The sequence below is a fragment of the Apus apus genome, chromosome 12 (assembly GCF_020740795.1).
Source record: "Apus apus isolate bApuApu2 chromosome 12, bApuApu2.pri.cur, whole genome shotgun sequence".
Classification (NCBI taxonomy): domain Eukaryota; kingdom Metazoa; phylum Chordata; class Aves; order Apodiformes; family Apodidae; genus Apus; species Apus apus.
In genome coordinates, this window is record NC_067293.1 from 4,696,245 (window position 1) to 4,711,492 (window position 15,248).

The following is a 15,248-nucleotide window of genomic DNA, read 5'->3' on the forward strand; positions in this document are numbered from 1 at the left end:
ACAGACCCCTGACCTCTTACAGCAGCCAGATGAGCAAGAAAATCACCTGTTCAAAAATAGGGCTTTTATTTTTATATATAAAAAAAGAGTAAATAAAAATGGATTACTTTTTCTGCTCAGGTGTTGACAGCCACCAGCTGCTGGCCCCACTGCCTGCATGTGTCTCCAGCATCGGAGGGAAGAAATACCAAGTTAAGATAAAAGCAACGCACGAGGCTAAGACAAACGTTACAGAATCTCTGCAGAGAGGAAGCAGCCTGGACCCTTCCCCATTAAAAGGGGCTAAAATCCTCAGTCAGCACTACCCCTGTGACAGAGGGGAGACCTCCCACCCCCAGATAAAAAAATTAGGACAAGTCTTTCTGAAACTGCTCAAGCTCCACATCCAGTGCCCCCTGCAGCTCTGCCTCTGCTCAAGCTTTTCTTCACAAGAACTCCAGTCCCAACAGCCCTCAAAAAAGCTCACTGGCCAGATGACTTCTGGTCTCTCTGCTTCTGCCCCTCCAAGGAAGGCAACTGGAAGTGCTGTGGTCCCATTTCAACAACAGGATAGAGAAGAGCAAAGAGCAAGCAAGAGGTACACACTGAAAAGTTCACTGGGGCACTGGGTCTGGGGATCAGACAACAACAAGCAGGTCCCCACACTCTAAAGCAATAAGCAGGAATTTAATGGTCTTATCATTTCATGGTAAGGTTAAAAAAATCGCTGAACTATTTGATCTCATCTAGCTGAGGGTCAAGTCAAGCACAGGGCCAGGTTAAAACAAACCAGAGCCCTTCAAATACCCCATCCAAACCCATTCAGATGGGCTGTGACAAAGCCAGTCCTCCAGCCACCAACACATTCTGTGACTGTCAGGTAACAGCTCCCAACTTGGAAGGAAAGAAAGAGGCAGGACAAGAGGGGTGAGAAAAGTTACTCCTCCCTCTCAAGGTAAAAACAGAGACACCAAGTAAGATCCAAGAACTATAGCTTCCCTGAAGATACCTCTACTGGCATCACGGTGTTCAGCTTTAGACAGCAATCCAGCACAGGGGCAGCCAGGCACCCCACTCCTCTGGCAACCCTTAAAACAGGATGAGGAGGGGTACCCATGCAGGGTGTATCCTGGGCAAACACACCCACACAGCAGAAAAGGGATTTGGAACTCACTGGCCCCTCTGCCACGGAGCCAGTCCTGTTTTTCTCCAGGTCTCAGACTCCTCCCTCCTGAGGTCGCCTGCCTTGGACAGATCCAGTCGCTTACTCCGAGCTTTCTTCTACCTCCTTTTGTTTCTTTTTCTTCTTCTTCTTGATGCTGGTCTCACTGGGCTGTGAATCACAGAATCATAGAATGGTTTGGGTTGGAAGGGACCTTAAAGATCACCTAGTCCAACCCCCTGCATGGGCAGGGACACCTCCCACCAGACCAGGTTGCTCCAAGCCCCATCCAACCTGCCCTTCAACACTGCCAGGGATGGGGCAGCCACAGCTTCCCTGGGCAACCTGTTCCAGGGTCTCACCACCCTCACAGTAAAGATTTTCTTCCTAATTCTCAGGTGAGGAGGTTGGAAAGGTCATTTCAGGAGGTACAACCTCACTCCAGACACAGTGCATGGCGACCACCCTCCCTCACCACCACACTGAATGCCAGCACCATGCCAGGCTCCATCCTCCCCCAGAGCCCACTACAGGGCTCCAGAACACAGAGGTGGCTGGCAGGAACATCTACCCACCCAACTGCCCCAGGGCACAGATGGCTGCTCAACCCACCCCTGCTCCACTGCAGATCCACCTCCACAAGCCTCCACCTCTCACACCACACTCAACCCATTCACAAATGGACCTACACAGACATCTTCCTCTGCCTGTGGGAAGCCTGGCACCTTGGGGACATGCCCAGCAGGATGCTGATGTGCTTATCCTGGAGGTACTAATCCAATCTCTCCCATGCTTGGACCACACCAGTTACATACCACTTCGATTTGCTCTCCCCCACTCTCAGCTGCCTCTTTAGCCTTCTTCTCTTTCTTCTTCTTTTTCTTTTTGCTCAGCTCCTCAGGTGGTGGGGTGGCAGGGGATGGTGGGGTCACAGCCCCCTCGCTTTCACTCTCTGACTCCCGTTTCCTCTGTTAAGAGAAGGTGTTGTCAGACACTCCACCTTCCAAAGGAGCTCAAGTGATGGGAAACCTGTTTGCAAGCCCCTCTGCAACTGTCCTGCCCAATTCAATCAAACTTCACAGGTAATGCCTTGAGCAGGGCAGTGAAGCTACAGACTGTTCGTGGGCCCCACCAGCACATCCTGTCTAGGATTTGCTTCTGCCAGGATTCCACCCCATATTTCAGTGTTTCTTGTACCCCAAATGCTCCAGAGTTTGAAACGCTGCTGCACCTTCCAAATGCATGATTTAGGGCCTTAGATCTTGGCACAAGCCCTGACGTAAGGAAACAATGGCACGGACACTTATGCAACTGTCTGTAGTCTCCAGGAAAGTTCTCTGGCACAACGAACTTCCATTGTGGCTCTACGCAACAAATTTCCTTGGAGGCTGCAGCTTGTACAGCACAAGTCAGAGCTCCCCATTCTCATACTGTGCTACAGGACTTGCACACAAAGTACAACATCCTGGAGACAAACATTCAGGGACAAGGCCCTGAACAGGTCACCCTACAGATGGATGCATCCACAGCATGTTTGGGCTCCCAGAATACAAAACACTTTCCCCTGTAAAACAGTCAAAGCAGCTTGATGCCAACTACCTAAAGGAACAGACACATATCCACCCTTCATCAGGCACATCCACCCAAACAACCTTACAGCCAGAGAGCTGCAAGATACTCACTTTTTGAGCCCTCTCCAGCTCTGAAACAGCTCGGGGAGCGACAGCTGCCTCTTTTTTGGAAGCATCCCTGAAAGAGAAGATCCTCAGGCTGAGCAGGGCAGCTGCTGCCTCATGTTGCTCTGCACAGATACAAAGCCCTCGCCACACAATCCACACCAAGCCCTGGGAGGGGTGGCAGTGTGGGGAAGACCTGCAGCCTGCACCAGGGCTGGCTGGGTTGGGCAACAGCAAGGTCTCCTCCATTTAATTTAGCAGACTGACTCCCTCTAAAACCACATGGACAGGCTAGAAAGGGATAACTGTCTGCTCAGGGCTTTTCCCTCTGGCGCTGCCCACTACTAGTGTGTTCCCTGGGACTGCAAGACATGCCCCTGTCCCTGGACAGCCAGGCCTTGGACCAGGTCTAACATGCTCCAAACACAAACAGCAACATCCAGCCCTCCCCAGCCACGAGGGAGCCAGACACCCTGTACTCACCTATAATCCACATATTCCTTCTTCCAGGAATCCGGGGTGCTCTCGTTGGGCTTTCCATGCTTGTCCAGCAGACCCTTCTGAATCATCATCTTCTTCTGACTGGCCTGAGAGCAACATGCAAAAAGTCAGACTGCAGCTCCATGGAGGAGAAACCCTCCCAGGTACAAGCCAAGCCAACAACTACAATGTTACTGGTTTAACACTTTTCCAAGGACCTTCCAACAGATCACACAAAACATCCCCTGCACAGCAGCCTACAGATCCAGACAGGAGGCATTTCCATCAGTAAATAAGGCTAATTTGTGGGGGAAGTTACAGCAGCACCATGCACATCATGGAGGTCAGATCTCTTGAGTGCATTTCTCCAGCTTAATGACCTGCCACATTTCAGCTGAACCACTCCAGCTGCAAATGCAATTATCACCTTTGATCATCTTTGTGGCCCTCCTCTGGATTTGCTCCAAGAGCTCCACATCCTTCTTGTGTTGGGGGCTCCAGAACTGGGCACTGTGTTTCAGGTGGGGTCTCATGAGAGCAGAGGGGGAGAATCACCTCCCTTGACCTGCTGGCCACACTTCTCTTTATGCAGCCTAGGACACATTTGGCTTTCTGGGCTGCAAGCACACACTGGTGGCTCATGTTGACTTTCTCATCCACCTAGCATGGGCCCACCTCCCAAGCCTGTCAAGGTCCCTCTGGATGGTATCCCTTCCTTCCAGCATGTTGATGTCACCACAGAGTTTGGACTTCTCAGCAAAACTTGCATCCCCACAGCTTTCTACATTTCACCTGAACCACAGGAATGGACTAAACCATAGTGACTTGACACCAAGTTTTAAGTTCTAGCTGCATCACTCGCCACAGTGAAACGCCAGTATGGCTGCAGTTAAGCTAGCCCAGGTGACCTCCTGATTTCTGTGACTACCACATACTTGAAACAAGAGAAGAACCCAAGAATGAGTATTCCCACCACTCCTGTCCTTCAGGCACAATTTAGTGTCTCACAAGACAGTTTCCATTTTTGGCACTGTTGAGGATGCACCAGAAAGAAAAAGAGCTCCTTGCCCAGCCCCTCCAGAGCCATCAGTATAGGGTGATAGATGAAGGTCATCTTTGCACAGAGTGCTAATGCCATCCATTTCACATCATTTGGCTCCTTACCAGAGGAGGGCTGGTGATTTACAGAGATGAGGAGCCCACATCTGAGCACCAGTGGCAGCCCCAGCTGGGCCTAGGGCAGAGCTGCCCAGGCTCCATCTGGAAGGAAAGCCTTGCTCCCACCAGCACTGGGTTGGAATGCTCCCAGCACTGGGAACTGCCACCAGGGTGGCTCCAGGAGAGCACAGCAGAATTACACAGAGGCCCTGGAAAAGACAAGGGCACAGCTCTGCCCAAGGGGCCCCAAGTTCCACGTCCCAACCACTGGGCTCCTGCCAGTGCCACCCTGGGACTGACTGCACGACCGCGCCGCTCACCTTGGGACCCAGACCCCACTTGCGGGGGTAAGTGTCTCTCTCCATAATCACCCTCTTGATCTTGGCCACGATGCCATGGTCACAGGTAGAAATGACTGCTGTGGTCATCAAGGCAATGGCTGCAGAAACAGGGAGAGCTTGTTAACTCTCTAACAGCAGAACTGTGGCTGCAATGGAGGAACCTGCTTCGTTCAGCCTGTTCTTCCTCTCAGCATAAAGAGGAGCAACACCACCCACCAGTGTCATTTCACCCCAAAAATCTCCCTGGAGGCAAGTTCTGGACTAACACTTTTAGAGAGTTGCCCTTCTCAAAGGCAGCAAGTGTGTCAGTGTAGATTAACCACACTGCAAGGACAGGCCTCTCTGTCTTACACCAGAAGACCAACCCTGGATAAGAGAACACAGCAAGATTAACCACTTCCCAGAGCAGCACCACCACCACCACTGGATGGGGAAGAGCTCTGTCAGCAGCTGCTGGAAGCTGCTCAAGTCATTTTACACTGATCTGCTCAGGAAATGTGATGTGCCAGGTGGCAGCAGTATGTGATCAGACAAGATACCTTCATCTCAGTGGGGACAGAGCCCCCCAGAGAGGAGCTCCAACCCTGCCAGCACCACTTCCCTCCTGCAGGCAGCCAGCCACACACCACAGCAGCCCCCAGTAGAACACTGGGAGATGGCAGGGTGTCTGGAGGCTGCACAGCACCCAGACCCTAGAACAGGAATCAGGGTGCTGCAGGAGGGCAGCACCACTGCACTCAGAGAATGGATAAACTTTGTCATCACCTCACACACCAAGCACACCCACATATCATGCAGCTGAAACCAAGCTGAAGAGTTTTTAACACCTGGCCAAAGACTGATGCAGCCACTGTTTCTTAACATCCTGCCCAACACCAGTTGCTTTGGGCTACACTAACCCATAGCTCCCATCTGGAAGCAGGATTTAAACCTCTGTGCATGGGGCCTCATTTGCTGTGCATTCACTGCAACACAGTCTGTTATTTCTGCAGTTAGCTGGGCACAAGAACAACAAGGAGTTCCATACCCAGGCAGATAGCTTCTCCTTTTGTGGTGATTACAACAATCTCCTGATTAAGCTCGATACCATCTTCATACCTCAGGACACCAGGCAGCATGATCTTGGCTCCATAGCAAATGGCATTAACCTGAAAACATAGGGAACAGGAAGGTTCATCAACTATTAGAGAATAAAAAAAAAAGGTAAGAAGTGTCCCTAATATTTTAGCTTCCCTTTGCCTTTATTGTCCCAGCAATAACATCCCCATGTACCTATTTCTTATTGTCCACCATAAAACACTTGGGGACTTTGAGAAAGTAAGCAGAGCACCTATCACAACCACCATGTGTGGCTTATCTCTTACAACCCTCAGCACCCTCCTGAAGCAAGGAGAGCAGCTTCTCTGCCACTCCATTCTTGGCTCTTGCATCCTACCAGTGATGCGGCAGTGGCCCACACTAGGTCCTACACAGCTGACCATCAGGACAGCACTGGACACCATATGGATCCTCATCCTCCATGTGTTGTATTAGCTGTACAAGCTGGGAGAGCACTTGGCAGGCCCTGGCTGTCAGCTGGCCCTGCCTCAGGAACTCACCGCACTGTCTTTCATGACCAGCCGCTTGTGTGAGGTCAGCAGCTTCTCCAGGGGCAGGATGACCCTCCGCAGGTAGCTCTCATCCTTGTTGTTGTCATACTGCCACTGTGCATCCAGCACATCGTGCATGGTCACCATGTTATCCTGCAAAGACACAACCCCTCTAAACTCCACCAGCCGCCAACTCGGAGTACAAGAAAACAGCTCAAGCCCAACAGCACACGGGGCGCTGGAAAGGAGTGAAAAAACAGATGCCCAAATCAGAAGCATCAAAAAAAGCAACAAAAAAAAGCCCAAACCACTTTCCATTAACAGCTGGAGGTCAGCCTGACTTGTGCTACCACAGCCTTCAACCTTCCTCATCTCAGACAGCACTTGGATCTACTCTGTGAGGCCTGTCCACAAGAAACTCTGAAATATGACCAAATACTTGGGACTTCTAGACAAAGATTAGTGAGCAGAAGTCTAAATTAATCAGCTCTTCAATCTGTGACATGGAATACATTCCTGAAGCAGCTGTAAGCACCCAACACCTGGAACTCAGACATGACTTCCAGTAATTACAGCAGTGGGAAGAGCACCGATGGGTGGGGAGGCACTTGCACTTTGATGCTCTTGCTCTGCCAAGAATGAACTGAGTTCTGCAGTTTGTACTGGTGGGAGGATCCAGCTATGACCAAACTGAAAAGACTGAACAAGTGTTCAAGACCACACAGGACTGCATCTCCCAGGCCCATTTTGATGGAACATGTTCCCTGCACTGTGCCCTGACACCAGGCAGTTGCTGACTCCTAAGCAGACACCCCCCGTGCCTGAACACATGGCATGTGCACAGTTTGTAGGCTGAGAAACACAGGTGGCATAAAACAAACTTTCATCCACCATGGTGTACCTCCCAGTCACTCACTGTCCCAAAGTTTAATTACCAGACCAGGGGCAACACCCTGAGCTGAACTCAACACTTTGGTTACAGATCATTTCTAGCAAGAGATCCCGTGTTTTTGGGGCTACTCACAAAATTCCTCCCAGCCACTGCGCACTTACACCTTCTCCTAACGGGGTGAAACTCACACAGTTTCAAGGAACTCCTGCAATTCTACCAATGTCAGATTTTCTGGTCACAGTTAGAGGTACCACCCTACCTTCTCTCCCAGGATGCCCGAGCGTACTCTCCGGAGTTCCTGCATCTGGCCCCCCACTCCAAGCAGCAAACCCAGGTGAACACAGAGTGTCCGGATGTATGTGCCTGCTTCACAGCTCACCCAGAAGATACCTGAAATGCAGGACAGAAGAGTATTTTAATATACATCTAGAAATGAACTACATCTGGAAACTCCCTCCAAGAGAAGCTGTGCCCACAAGCCTTCACAGAGCCATCAGCCTAGGGTGATAGATGAAGGTCATCTTTGCACTGAGTGCTAATGCCATCTAACTGACATCATTTGGCTCTTCAGTGAAGGATGCAGCAGTACAAAAAGCAGATGGGATTTGCTTCTCAGCACACCAGGGTAATGCAGGAAGCAGGTACTGCTTGATGGTGGTCAGGATTTATGTCTTAAGGGATCTGCCAAGAACAGGAAGCAGCCCATTTCACAGGAAATTTTATCAGCTGTCAGACTAAGAGGAAGAAGGCAGGAAAGCATCATTTTACCTAATCTTCTCTCAGGGTCATACTCCACCAGCTTGCTCTCATAGATGGTTCTGACTCTCAGCTGTCGTTTGACAGCAGCAATGAGAGGTGGTCGCTGAAACAGGGCACCAGTCAGAGTTTCTATTGCCTGGGAGTAGAAGCAGAAGAAATAACAGCTCACACCTGAACCCTAAGGTAGGAGCACCCTGGGGTCTTCAGCAACCACAACCACTTCTGTGAGTGAGAAACCACAAGATTCATCACAATTTGGTGATGTCTTATTTAAAACAAGGTGATCTGAACCAGTGATGTGGTCAAAATGCTACCCCAGCTGCCACTGAGCACGGCTGGACTTTTTCATCAGGTGGCAGCAGCATGTGATCAGACATGATCCTTTCATCCCAGTGGGGACAGAGCCCCCCAGAGAGGAGCTCCAACCCTGCCAGCACCACTTCCCTCCTGCAGGCAGCCAGCCACACACCACAGCAGCCCCCAGTAGAACACTGGGAGATTGCAGGGTGTCTGGAGGCTGCACAGCACCCAGACCCTAGAACAGGAATCAGGGTGCTGCAGGAGGGCAGCACCACTGCACTCTGAGAATGGATAAACTTTGTCATCACCTCACACACCAAGCACACCTGAGCTCTGCTCCTATGCTCTCATCTCCCACCAATGCCTAACACTTTGCATGCATGCAAAGTGCCAGCCTGGCTAAGAGCACCCCGAGACTTACCCTGGCAAGCTGAGCCTCACTTTCAATTGCATTGTGCAGCCGAACAATTCCCACATACTCTTTGCCTGAAAGAACGACAAGAGCAGTCAGGAGTGGCCACTTTACATTTTAATGTTGACCTCGAGCTCCACACTGCTTCACAGCCACACAGCAGCCTCACATTTTCACAACCACCTCTCCTAGGAAGTATGCACAGTTTATTATGGAGTTGGTCAGTCTTCCAGCAAAATAAATCTGAGCTACATTTATTTCTTCATCAAGTTTTATTTCACTGGACTGGTAGAAGCTGAGGCCACGAGTTCAGTTAGTATGTGAAACCAGTGTTTTCACTGACTTAAACCAGAAGCCCCAGAGAACAAATAAAACCCCCCACTTCTGACAGCATGGATGCTTAGAGTAAGAAGGTTAAGCAACCCTTAAGCTCAAGGCCCTGAAGACCAAGAGTAGCCCTTTCAAAGACTGCACATCTCCACTTGGTCTCTCAAAGAACTCCACACCTCCCCAGTTGCTTAGCCTGTAATTAGTCCCAGCAATTAACATACCTGCGCTCTGCTGAGATTTGACCAGTCGTGTTGCCCTCTCAATGCACACAATGAGGCACCCAGTCACCTTAGGATCCAGAGTGCCACTGTGCCCAGTCTTCTCTACTCGAAGGATACGTCGGATCCACGCAACCACCTCATGGGAAGATGGGTTGGAAGGTTTGTCGAGGTTAATAAAGCCAGACCTGTAGTGCAAGATGACAGAGAGCAGGAGCTAAGCATCAGGGCAATCACAGCTAGAGCACAAAAACTTCTACATTTGTCATGGGTGCAAAGAAATGTGTTTCTATACAGCCAAGCAAGCAATGAGCCTCACAGCTGCTCTCAGGGAGCACACGTTGAGCTGCTCTGTGCACAGCACATGATAACACTCCACAGTCAAAGAATTCTTTTCTCCCCAGACTGCTCCTCACTATTCTGCACTTAAATGAAATGCTACCAACTCCAAGGAGTCCCAAACCAAAGGGACCAAAGAACTTAGGCCAAAGAACTCACCATAAAACCCCAGCAAATTCCTCAAGCATTTGCATGTCTGTCCACAAACCAGCCACAACTCCAGGAAAAAGCAAACTCTATGGGATGTGACCAACGGGACCTACTTACTGGTTAATAGCAAGGCACCAAGTCAAGCAGGAAGGTAGAAGGGGAATCCAAAACAGAAAATATTTTGAAGATACCAACTGTGAAAAAATAAACTACTTTGGCCCTTACTGCACTTACCGAACATAGTCAGAAATCTCTCTCTTCAGGGGATTAGCACCAGAAGGGAGAGGTGTGTAGTGTGCTGTCATCACATTTAGCTTGTCAAAGTTCTACAAAATGCAAGCAAAAGGTACAAGTGTTCTTGAGTTCACCCTGGTTCCAGTGCTGCTTTGCCCCAATACATCTTCCCAGCTAAACAACTTCTGTACATTCACATGAAAGAGCCTCTTCCAAACTAAAATGACCCAACACTGTAACCACATCGATGTTTTACAGGAAGATGCAGAAGAAACAGGTGGGAAAGCAGCCTTTACAAGGCAGGAGAAATCCTGTCTGCTCTAGAAATTTAGCACAAGCAACTCAGAAGTCTACACAGACCACGGGCACTGTCAGACCTAAACACACCGCTGGAGAAATCTGGTGGGGTGTTTACAGGAGAGGGTAAACTTATCAAGCAGGCACGAAATGATGCTGCTGAACAAACTTTATAACACGGGTTCTGCACGCAGAGGGTTAGCTCCTGCTTTGACTGCCTCTTAGCAGTAGGGGTGCACAGAGAAGGAGCTCGGCATCTGCACGGGCCTGAATCGAGAGAGGACAAAAGAAGCGGCCACGAGGTTCGCACCGCCCGCCCTACCTTCAGCAGTAACGGCCACTGCGAGGTGTCCAGCTGGGCGATCCGGGACTCGGGCTTGATCAGAAATTCCTCCGTGTGCTGAATGTCCTGCAGGCGGACGGAACGACCCGAGCTCAGGAGCGGGGAGCCCGCCGGGCCGCCCCCCGCCCGCTCCCACGTGTCGCCTCCACGCGGCGCGGGCGCTGCCCCCGGAGCGGCTGCGCTCCCCGGCGATGCCGGGAGGAAGGGAGCCCCGTCTGTGCCCCGGGCCCCGCTCACCTCGCCGCCACGGATCGGCCCGGGGCAGCCCCCCAGCCCACCCCGCTCCCGGGCAGCCCCCGCCCCGGGCCGGCGGCCCCGCACTCACCGCTACATCCTCATCGCCGAGCACCCGCTTATCCTTCTTCCGCCGCTTCTTGACGCTGGAACCTGCGGGAGACACAGGCTGAGCATCCCCCCCGAGCCCCTGCCGCTCCCGCCGCGGAACACACCCGGGAAGGCGCCCGCAGCCCCAAGCCCCTCCGACCCCGAGCCCCGCGGGGGTCCCCTCGCCCCCGCCCGTGCGCCCCGGTCCCGGCGGGACCCCCGCCACCCCCGCGCACCGTCCCCGTCCGCCATGGCCGCGCCGCGTGCTGCGCCGCGCAGGGAGCGGAAAGGGCCGCCCCGTCCCGAGCAGCCCCGCGCGGGCACGTGGCCGCCGCGTCACCGGGAGCGACCGGCGGGAGCGGCCCGGGCTCCCTTTGAATTCCCGGTGGTTGCTGGCGCCGGCTCCCGTAACAGGGGTTGGAGCTCCAGGAGCTTTTCTAACGTCCCAGAGCATCTCCCAGAGCAGCCACTGGGCTGCTCTTAAACTACGGCAGCCAGAGCAGAGCCAGCGGGTTTTAGCTGGACAATGATGGTGCGGGCTGGCAGCAGCACAGGAGCTCAGCCTGCCCCGAAGATGGCATTCCCACTTCGGTTTAGGCGCTCAGCTTCTGCTGCCAGAGGTACAATGCATCGCTGCCGTCATTTTTGCAGGGAGAACAGCGCAGCCACCCCAGCGCCTCCTGCTGTGGGTGCTGAGCAGCGAAACCCAGGGCTGATGCTGCGGACAGGGTCACCGAGGAGCAGCGGGCAAGGAGCTCTCAGCTCATGTCTCTGCGGCACAAAACCAAACCGCCTCACGCATCCCAAATGCTCCGATGCTGCTCTGCTGCCTGTGGGGACACACACCCCTCCGGGCTCTCCCTGCTAAGGAAACGAGGTTGGAAAAGGGCTGCCCCTGTCTCGGTGGTGTTTCTGTTGGCAGCCCCCGGGCTCCGGGCTTCTAACTTGGCTGGAGGCTGTCACAGCAGAGCGTGGCCCCAGCCCTGCCCACCCCAGCAGCTTTCTACCCAGCTCCTTGTCCTGCACTGACCTCTGCCAGTTCCCACATACAACCCCACGGTCTTGGGGTTCCCATCTGGTCCTCGGTTCACAGAGAAAGTAGATTTGTTTCGGTAGCCATGGGTGATGGGCTGAGAGAGAAGGAAAAGTAAAGCCCTGGGTTACAGGAAAAAGTAGTGGAGAAAAGGCAGAACACAGCTTGATTGCTCTGTTGGCAACATCAGAAGACACCCGTGGATGTGTCACAGGCTGCAAAAGCAGAAGGACTCACCGAAGGGACCACAGGCTGGAGAGGACAGCAGAGTCCACCTGCTTTCCGTGCATCGATGCCCAGCTCCTCAAGATGAGATGCCAGTGTCTGCAAACCCCTCCTCTGGCTTTCATACTTCACCCGCAGCGCAGCCCCGGGCCAGGGCCGCTCCCGCCCCGCGCCCCCACCTGCCGGGGGCGGGGCCCGCCCCGCACGGACACGCCCCTAAGGGGCGGGCCGCCGCCGAGACCCCGCCCCTCCCCAATTAACCACGCCCCTCCCGCCCCTCCTCTCCCCACGTGACCCCGCAGCGGGCGCCGATTGGCCGCCGGCAGGCGAGGCGGAGCGAAGCGCGTGGCGGCGCGTCAGTTCCGGGCGGCGCGCGATGCTGTCGGCGGCGGGGGGCTCCGGTCCCGCCGGGGCTGGCGGCTCCGGCCCCGGGCCGGGCCTCGGCGGGGACGGCGATTTCCTGTCGCGGTACCGGCTGGTGTCGGCCAAGCTGCGGCGGCGCTTCCTGCGGAAGCCGAACGTGGCGGAGGCGGCGGAGCAGTTCGCGGCGCTGGCGCGGGAGCTGCGCGCCCAGGAGAGCCTGCCGTACGCGGCCTGGTGCCAGCTGGCCGTGGCGCGCTGCGCCCAGAGCCTGTTCCACGGGCCCGCCGAGGCGGCCGCCCTGGCCGAGGCTGCGCGGCTCTTCCTGCGCCAGGAGCGGGACCTGCGGCAGCGCCTGGGGCTGCGCGGCGGCTTCGGCGAGCACGTGGCGGCGGCGCAGAGCTGCGGGGCCTTCGCCGCCCGCCTGCACCTGGAGCGGGGGCAGCCGGCGCTGGCGGCCGGGCTCTGCCTGGAGCTGGCGGCCGCGCTGCGCGACACCGGCCGGCCCGCCCGCGCCGCCGCGCACCTGCAGCGGGCCGCCGAGCTGCTGGCGGCGGCGCGGCTGCCCCTGGAGGCCCTGCGCTGCCAGGCCGAGCGCGCCTCCGTCCTGCTGCTGGGCCGCGACTACGCGGGCGCGCTGGCGGCGCTGACGCGGGCGCAGGCGCTGGCCGGGGCCGCGCTGGGCGGGGGCGGCGGCGGGGCCGCGCTCGGCGGTGCCTTCCTGGACGTGCTGGCTCGCTGCGAGGTGTCGCGGGTGCTGCTGTTGCTGCTGCTGCAGCCGCCGCCCGCCAAGCTGCTGCCCGAGCACGCCCGGACGCTGGAGCAGTATTGCTGGGAGGCGCCGGAGGGCGGCGCGGGGCCGGCAGCCGGGGGCGGCCCCGGGACGGGCCGGGGGCTGCCGCCGGCGGCGAGCTACCTGCCGGCCGAACTGTTCCTGCTGCTGCAGTCGGCTGTGCTGGCGTGCCAGGAGAAGGACGCGGAGGCGCTGAAAGCCCTGCAAGCCGAGCTCTGGCCGCTGCTCAGCGCCGAGCAGAACCACCTGCTGCACCTGGTGCTGCAGGAGATGCTCAGCCCCGCGGGACAGGGGCTCTGAGAACTGCTGCTGGTGTGGACGGGACTTTCCGTGCTTCCGCGGGGCGGCTGGGCCGGGCTTGGACTTCTTACTAAAGCCACCATCTGTGTTAGTGTCTCTTTAATTTCGTTATTTATTTTTAACGTTAGTTCTGTAACGGAATCGAGTAACAGTTGGCAAGTGAACGTGCACATCTGCTCATTTACCTTGTGTTGGAGTAAAATACTCACTGTATGTGTTGAAAGTTGTCATGCTTAAAAAAGTCTAACCCTAAAGCTGATTCGGGGCAGAACTTGGGCTGTTGTTAAAGAACAGAACTCTGGCTATTCCTTAGAGAACTGGCCATACTTTGCAGACAGGAAAACTTGATAGGAGGTTTATCACCTGAGCTACATGTGTTGAAGGGTTTGCATATCTAGGAAGAAAACATTGCTGGACTTAGATTAAAAAAACCCCAACATATTAAGGTGAGATTCCCCTCCCTCCCATGAAAACAAGACACTGCAGCCAACACGAGGCCAAGTGTTGGCTCTTGTGGTGGACAAAAGGGAGTCGGTCACTGACCTGCAAGTGGTTGCCTGGGGATGGGTGGTTGGCCTGACTGCATTTTCTGTAGAACAGCTGGTAACCTAGAGAACTGAGACTGCAAGAGGATAAATCTGCTAGCAGAGGGTAATTAGGAATTAAATTAGTGGTGGAGGTGCAGAAGGATGAGTTCTTGGAATAGACTGTTTACTGCAGCTGCTGTTCTTGTCTGCTGTTGGGCACTTTGGCCCTCTTGCTTTCTGCATATTGGGACCTTTGCCAGTATTTAGGTGAGGATCTTCAGATGAGAAAAGAAGTTAACCTGTTGTCTTCGGTACATCCAGCTGCTGCCTATAGGCATAGCCAAATTGCTGCAGTGATAAGGTGCAGTCTCAGGAAGGGGATGCTTTATTCTGGAAGCCAGAGGTGTCCTGGTCTTCTCCAAATAACTGTGTAGTGTAAATAAGGAGCAATTCTGCTACACCTGCCTAATGGTAAGTGAAACAAATGCTTCCAGCAAACACCCCCCAGAGACCCCACAGCGGGCTGAGGCTGGGGGAGAGAGAAGTTGCTTTTGCAGACCTGGGAGAGAAGTGGGAGGCAAGAGGTCACTGACACAACAGTGGCAATTATGTGTATTCTTGGTTTTAATGCTGGGGTCTAGGCATGGCAGTTTTTTCCACGGGAAAATTCAGTGTTCATTTTTCAAACGTTTGAAAAACACACTGAATTTTCCAGTGGAAAAACTGCAAACATCCATTCCCACATTCAGGAGGAGTTAATTATTACAAAGCTCTTTTTTTTTCCTTAGGTAAAACTGTAGTTGTTAAACGGGTTCATTGGTGCTGTAAGTTAAGTTAGCTGTGCATGCAGCAAAAAAAAAAAACCCACATCCATCAATCAGATGAACCTATGACCCCTCTCCTTAGCTCCGTACCCGCCGCAGCGCTCCCGGGGCCGGGCTGCACCGGAGCTGCCTCTGGGTGCCGAGTGGCTGTGCGAGAGCAAAGGGCTGCGGGTCTGACCGGGCTCCGCACCGAGGGGCTGGCA

At 54.3% G+C, this 15,248-nt stretch overlaps 2 protein-coding genes and 5 non-coding genes across 8 annotated transcripts; 1 reads left to right on the forward strand and 6 right to left on the reverse strand.

Annotated features, from left to right (window-relative positions):
• Positions 1-42: 42 nt before the first annotated feature.
• DKC1 (dyskerin pseudouridine synthase 1) lies at positions 43-12,339 on the reverse strand. 2 transcript variants are annotated; one of them, XM_051630142.1, is made up of 16 exons: positions 12,254-12,339; positions 12,014-12,113; positions 10,985-11,046; positions 10,639-10,725; positions 10,020-10,111; positions 9,300-9,484; positions 8,758-8,822; positions 8,046-8,172; positions 7,537-7,667; positions 6,395-6,538; positions 5,824-5,944; positions 4,776-4,894; positions 3,301-3,404; positions 2,824-2,890; positions 1,957-2,109; positions 43-1,312 (listed from the first exon to the last, which is right to left on the reverse strand). In XM_051630142.1, exons 5-16 carry the CDS (start codon positions 10,088-10,090, stop codon positions 1,244-1,246), a joined length of 1,356 nt encoding a protein of 451 aa, XP_051486102.1. In that variant the 5' UTR covers positions 10,091-10,111; positions 10,639-10,725; positions 10,985-11,046; positions 12,014-12,113; positions 12,254-12,339; the 3' UTR covers positions 43-1,243. The 2 variants fall into 2 exon arrangements, with proteins under 2 accessions (XP_051486102.1, XP_051486101.1); XM_051630141.1 differs by lacking the exons at positions 12,014-12,113; positions 12,254-12,339 and adding an exon at positions 11,220-11,280.
• LOC127389866 (small nucleolar RNA SNORD83) lies at positions 4,379-4,454 on the reverse strand. The gene has a single exon (XR_007890722.1). It is a non-coding gene; the product is annotated as a small nucleolar RNA SNORD83 (small nucleolar RNA).
• On the reverse strand, positions 5,319-5,566 carry LOC127389864 (small nucleolar RNA SNORD17). Its single transcript, XR_007890720.1, has one exon. It is a non-coding gene; the product is annotated as a small nucleolar RNA SNORD17 (small nucleolar RNA).
• Positions 7,229-7,363, reverse strand: LOC127389862 (small nucleolar RNA SNORA36 family). Its single transcript, XR_007890718.1, has one exon. It is a non-coding gene; the product is annotated as a small nucleolar RNA SNORA36 family (small nucleolar RNA).
• Positions 7,766-7,841, reverse strand: LOC127389867 (small nucleolar RNA SNORD83). The gene has a single exon (XR_007890723.1). It is a non-coding gene; the product is annotated as a small nucleolar RNA SNORD83 (small nucleolar RNA).
• On the reverse strand, positions 8,402-8,649 carry LOC127389863 (small nucleolar RNA SNORD17). The gene has a single exon (XR_007890719.1). It is a non-coding gene; the product is annotated as a small nucleolar RNA SNORD17 (small nucleolar RNA).
• A 210-nt stretch (positions 12,340-12,549) lies between the features above and the next one.
• Positions 12,550-13,907, forward strand: F8A1 (coagulation factor VIII associated 1). The gene has a single exon (XM_051630196.1). The coding sequence runs from the start codon at positions 12,618-12,620 to the stop codon at positions 13,692-13,694; it is 1,077 nt and encodes a 358-aa protein (XP_051486156.1). The 5' UTR covers positions 12,550-12,617; the 3' UTR covers positions 13,695-13,907.
• Positions 13,908-15,248: the final 1,341 nt, after the last annotated feature.

What these genes read in the sequence shown, in the direction of transcription:
- F8A1 (XM_051630196.1), top strand. Translation starts at nt 12,618, where the DNA reads ATGCTGTCGGCGGCGGGGGGCTCCGGTCCCGCCGGGGCTGGCGGCTCC.
- DKC1 (XM_051630141.1), bottom strand. An exon ending in AAGGAATATGTGGATTATAG is followed by an intron (nt 2,891 to 3,300) that starts GTGAGTACAGGG and finishes CTTCTCTTTCAG; the next exon opens with GGATGCTTCCAAAAAAGAGG. An exon ending in GGGGAGAGCAAATCGAAGTG is followed by an intron (nt 1,313 to 1,956) that starts GTATGTAACTGG and finishes TGTGATTCACAG; the next exon opens with CCCAGTGAGACCAGCATCAA.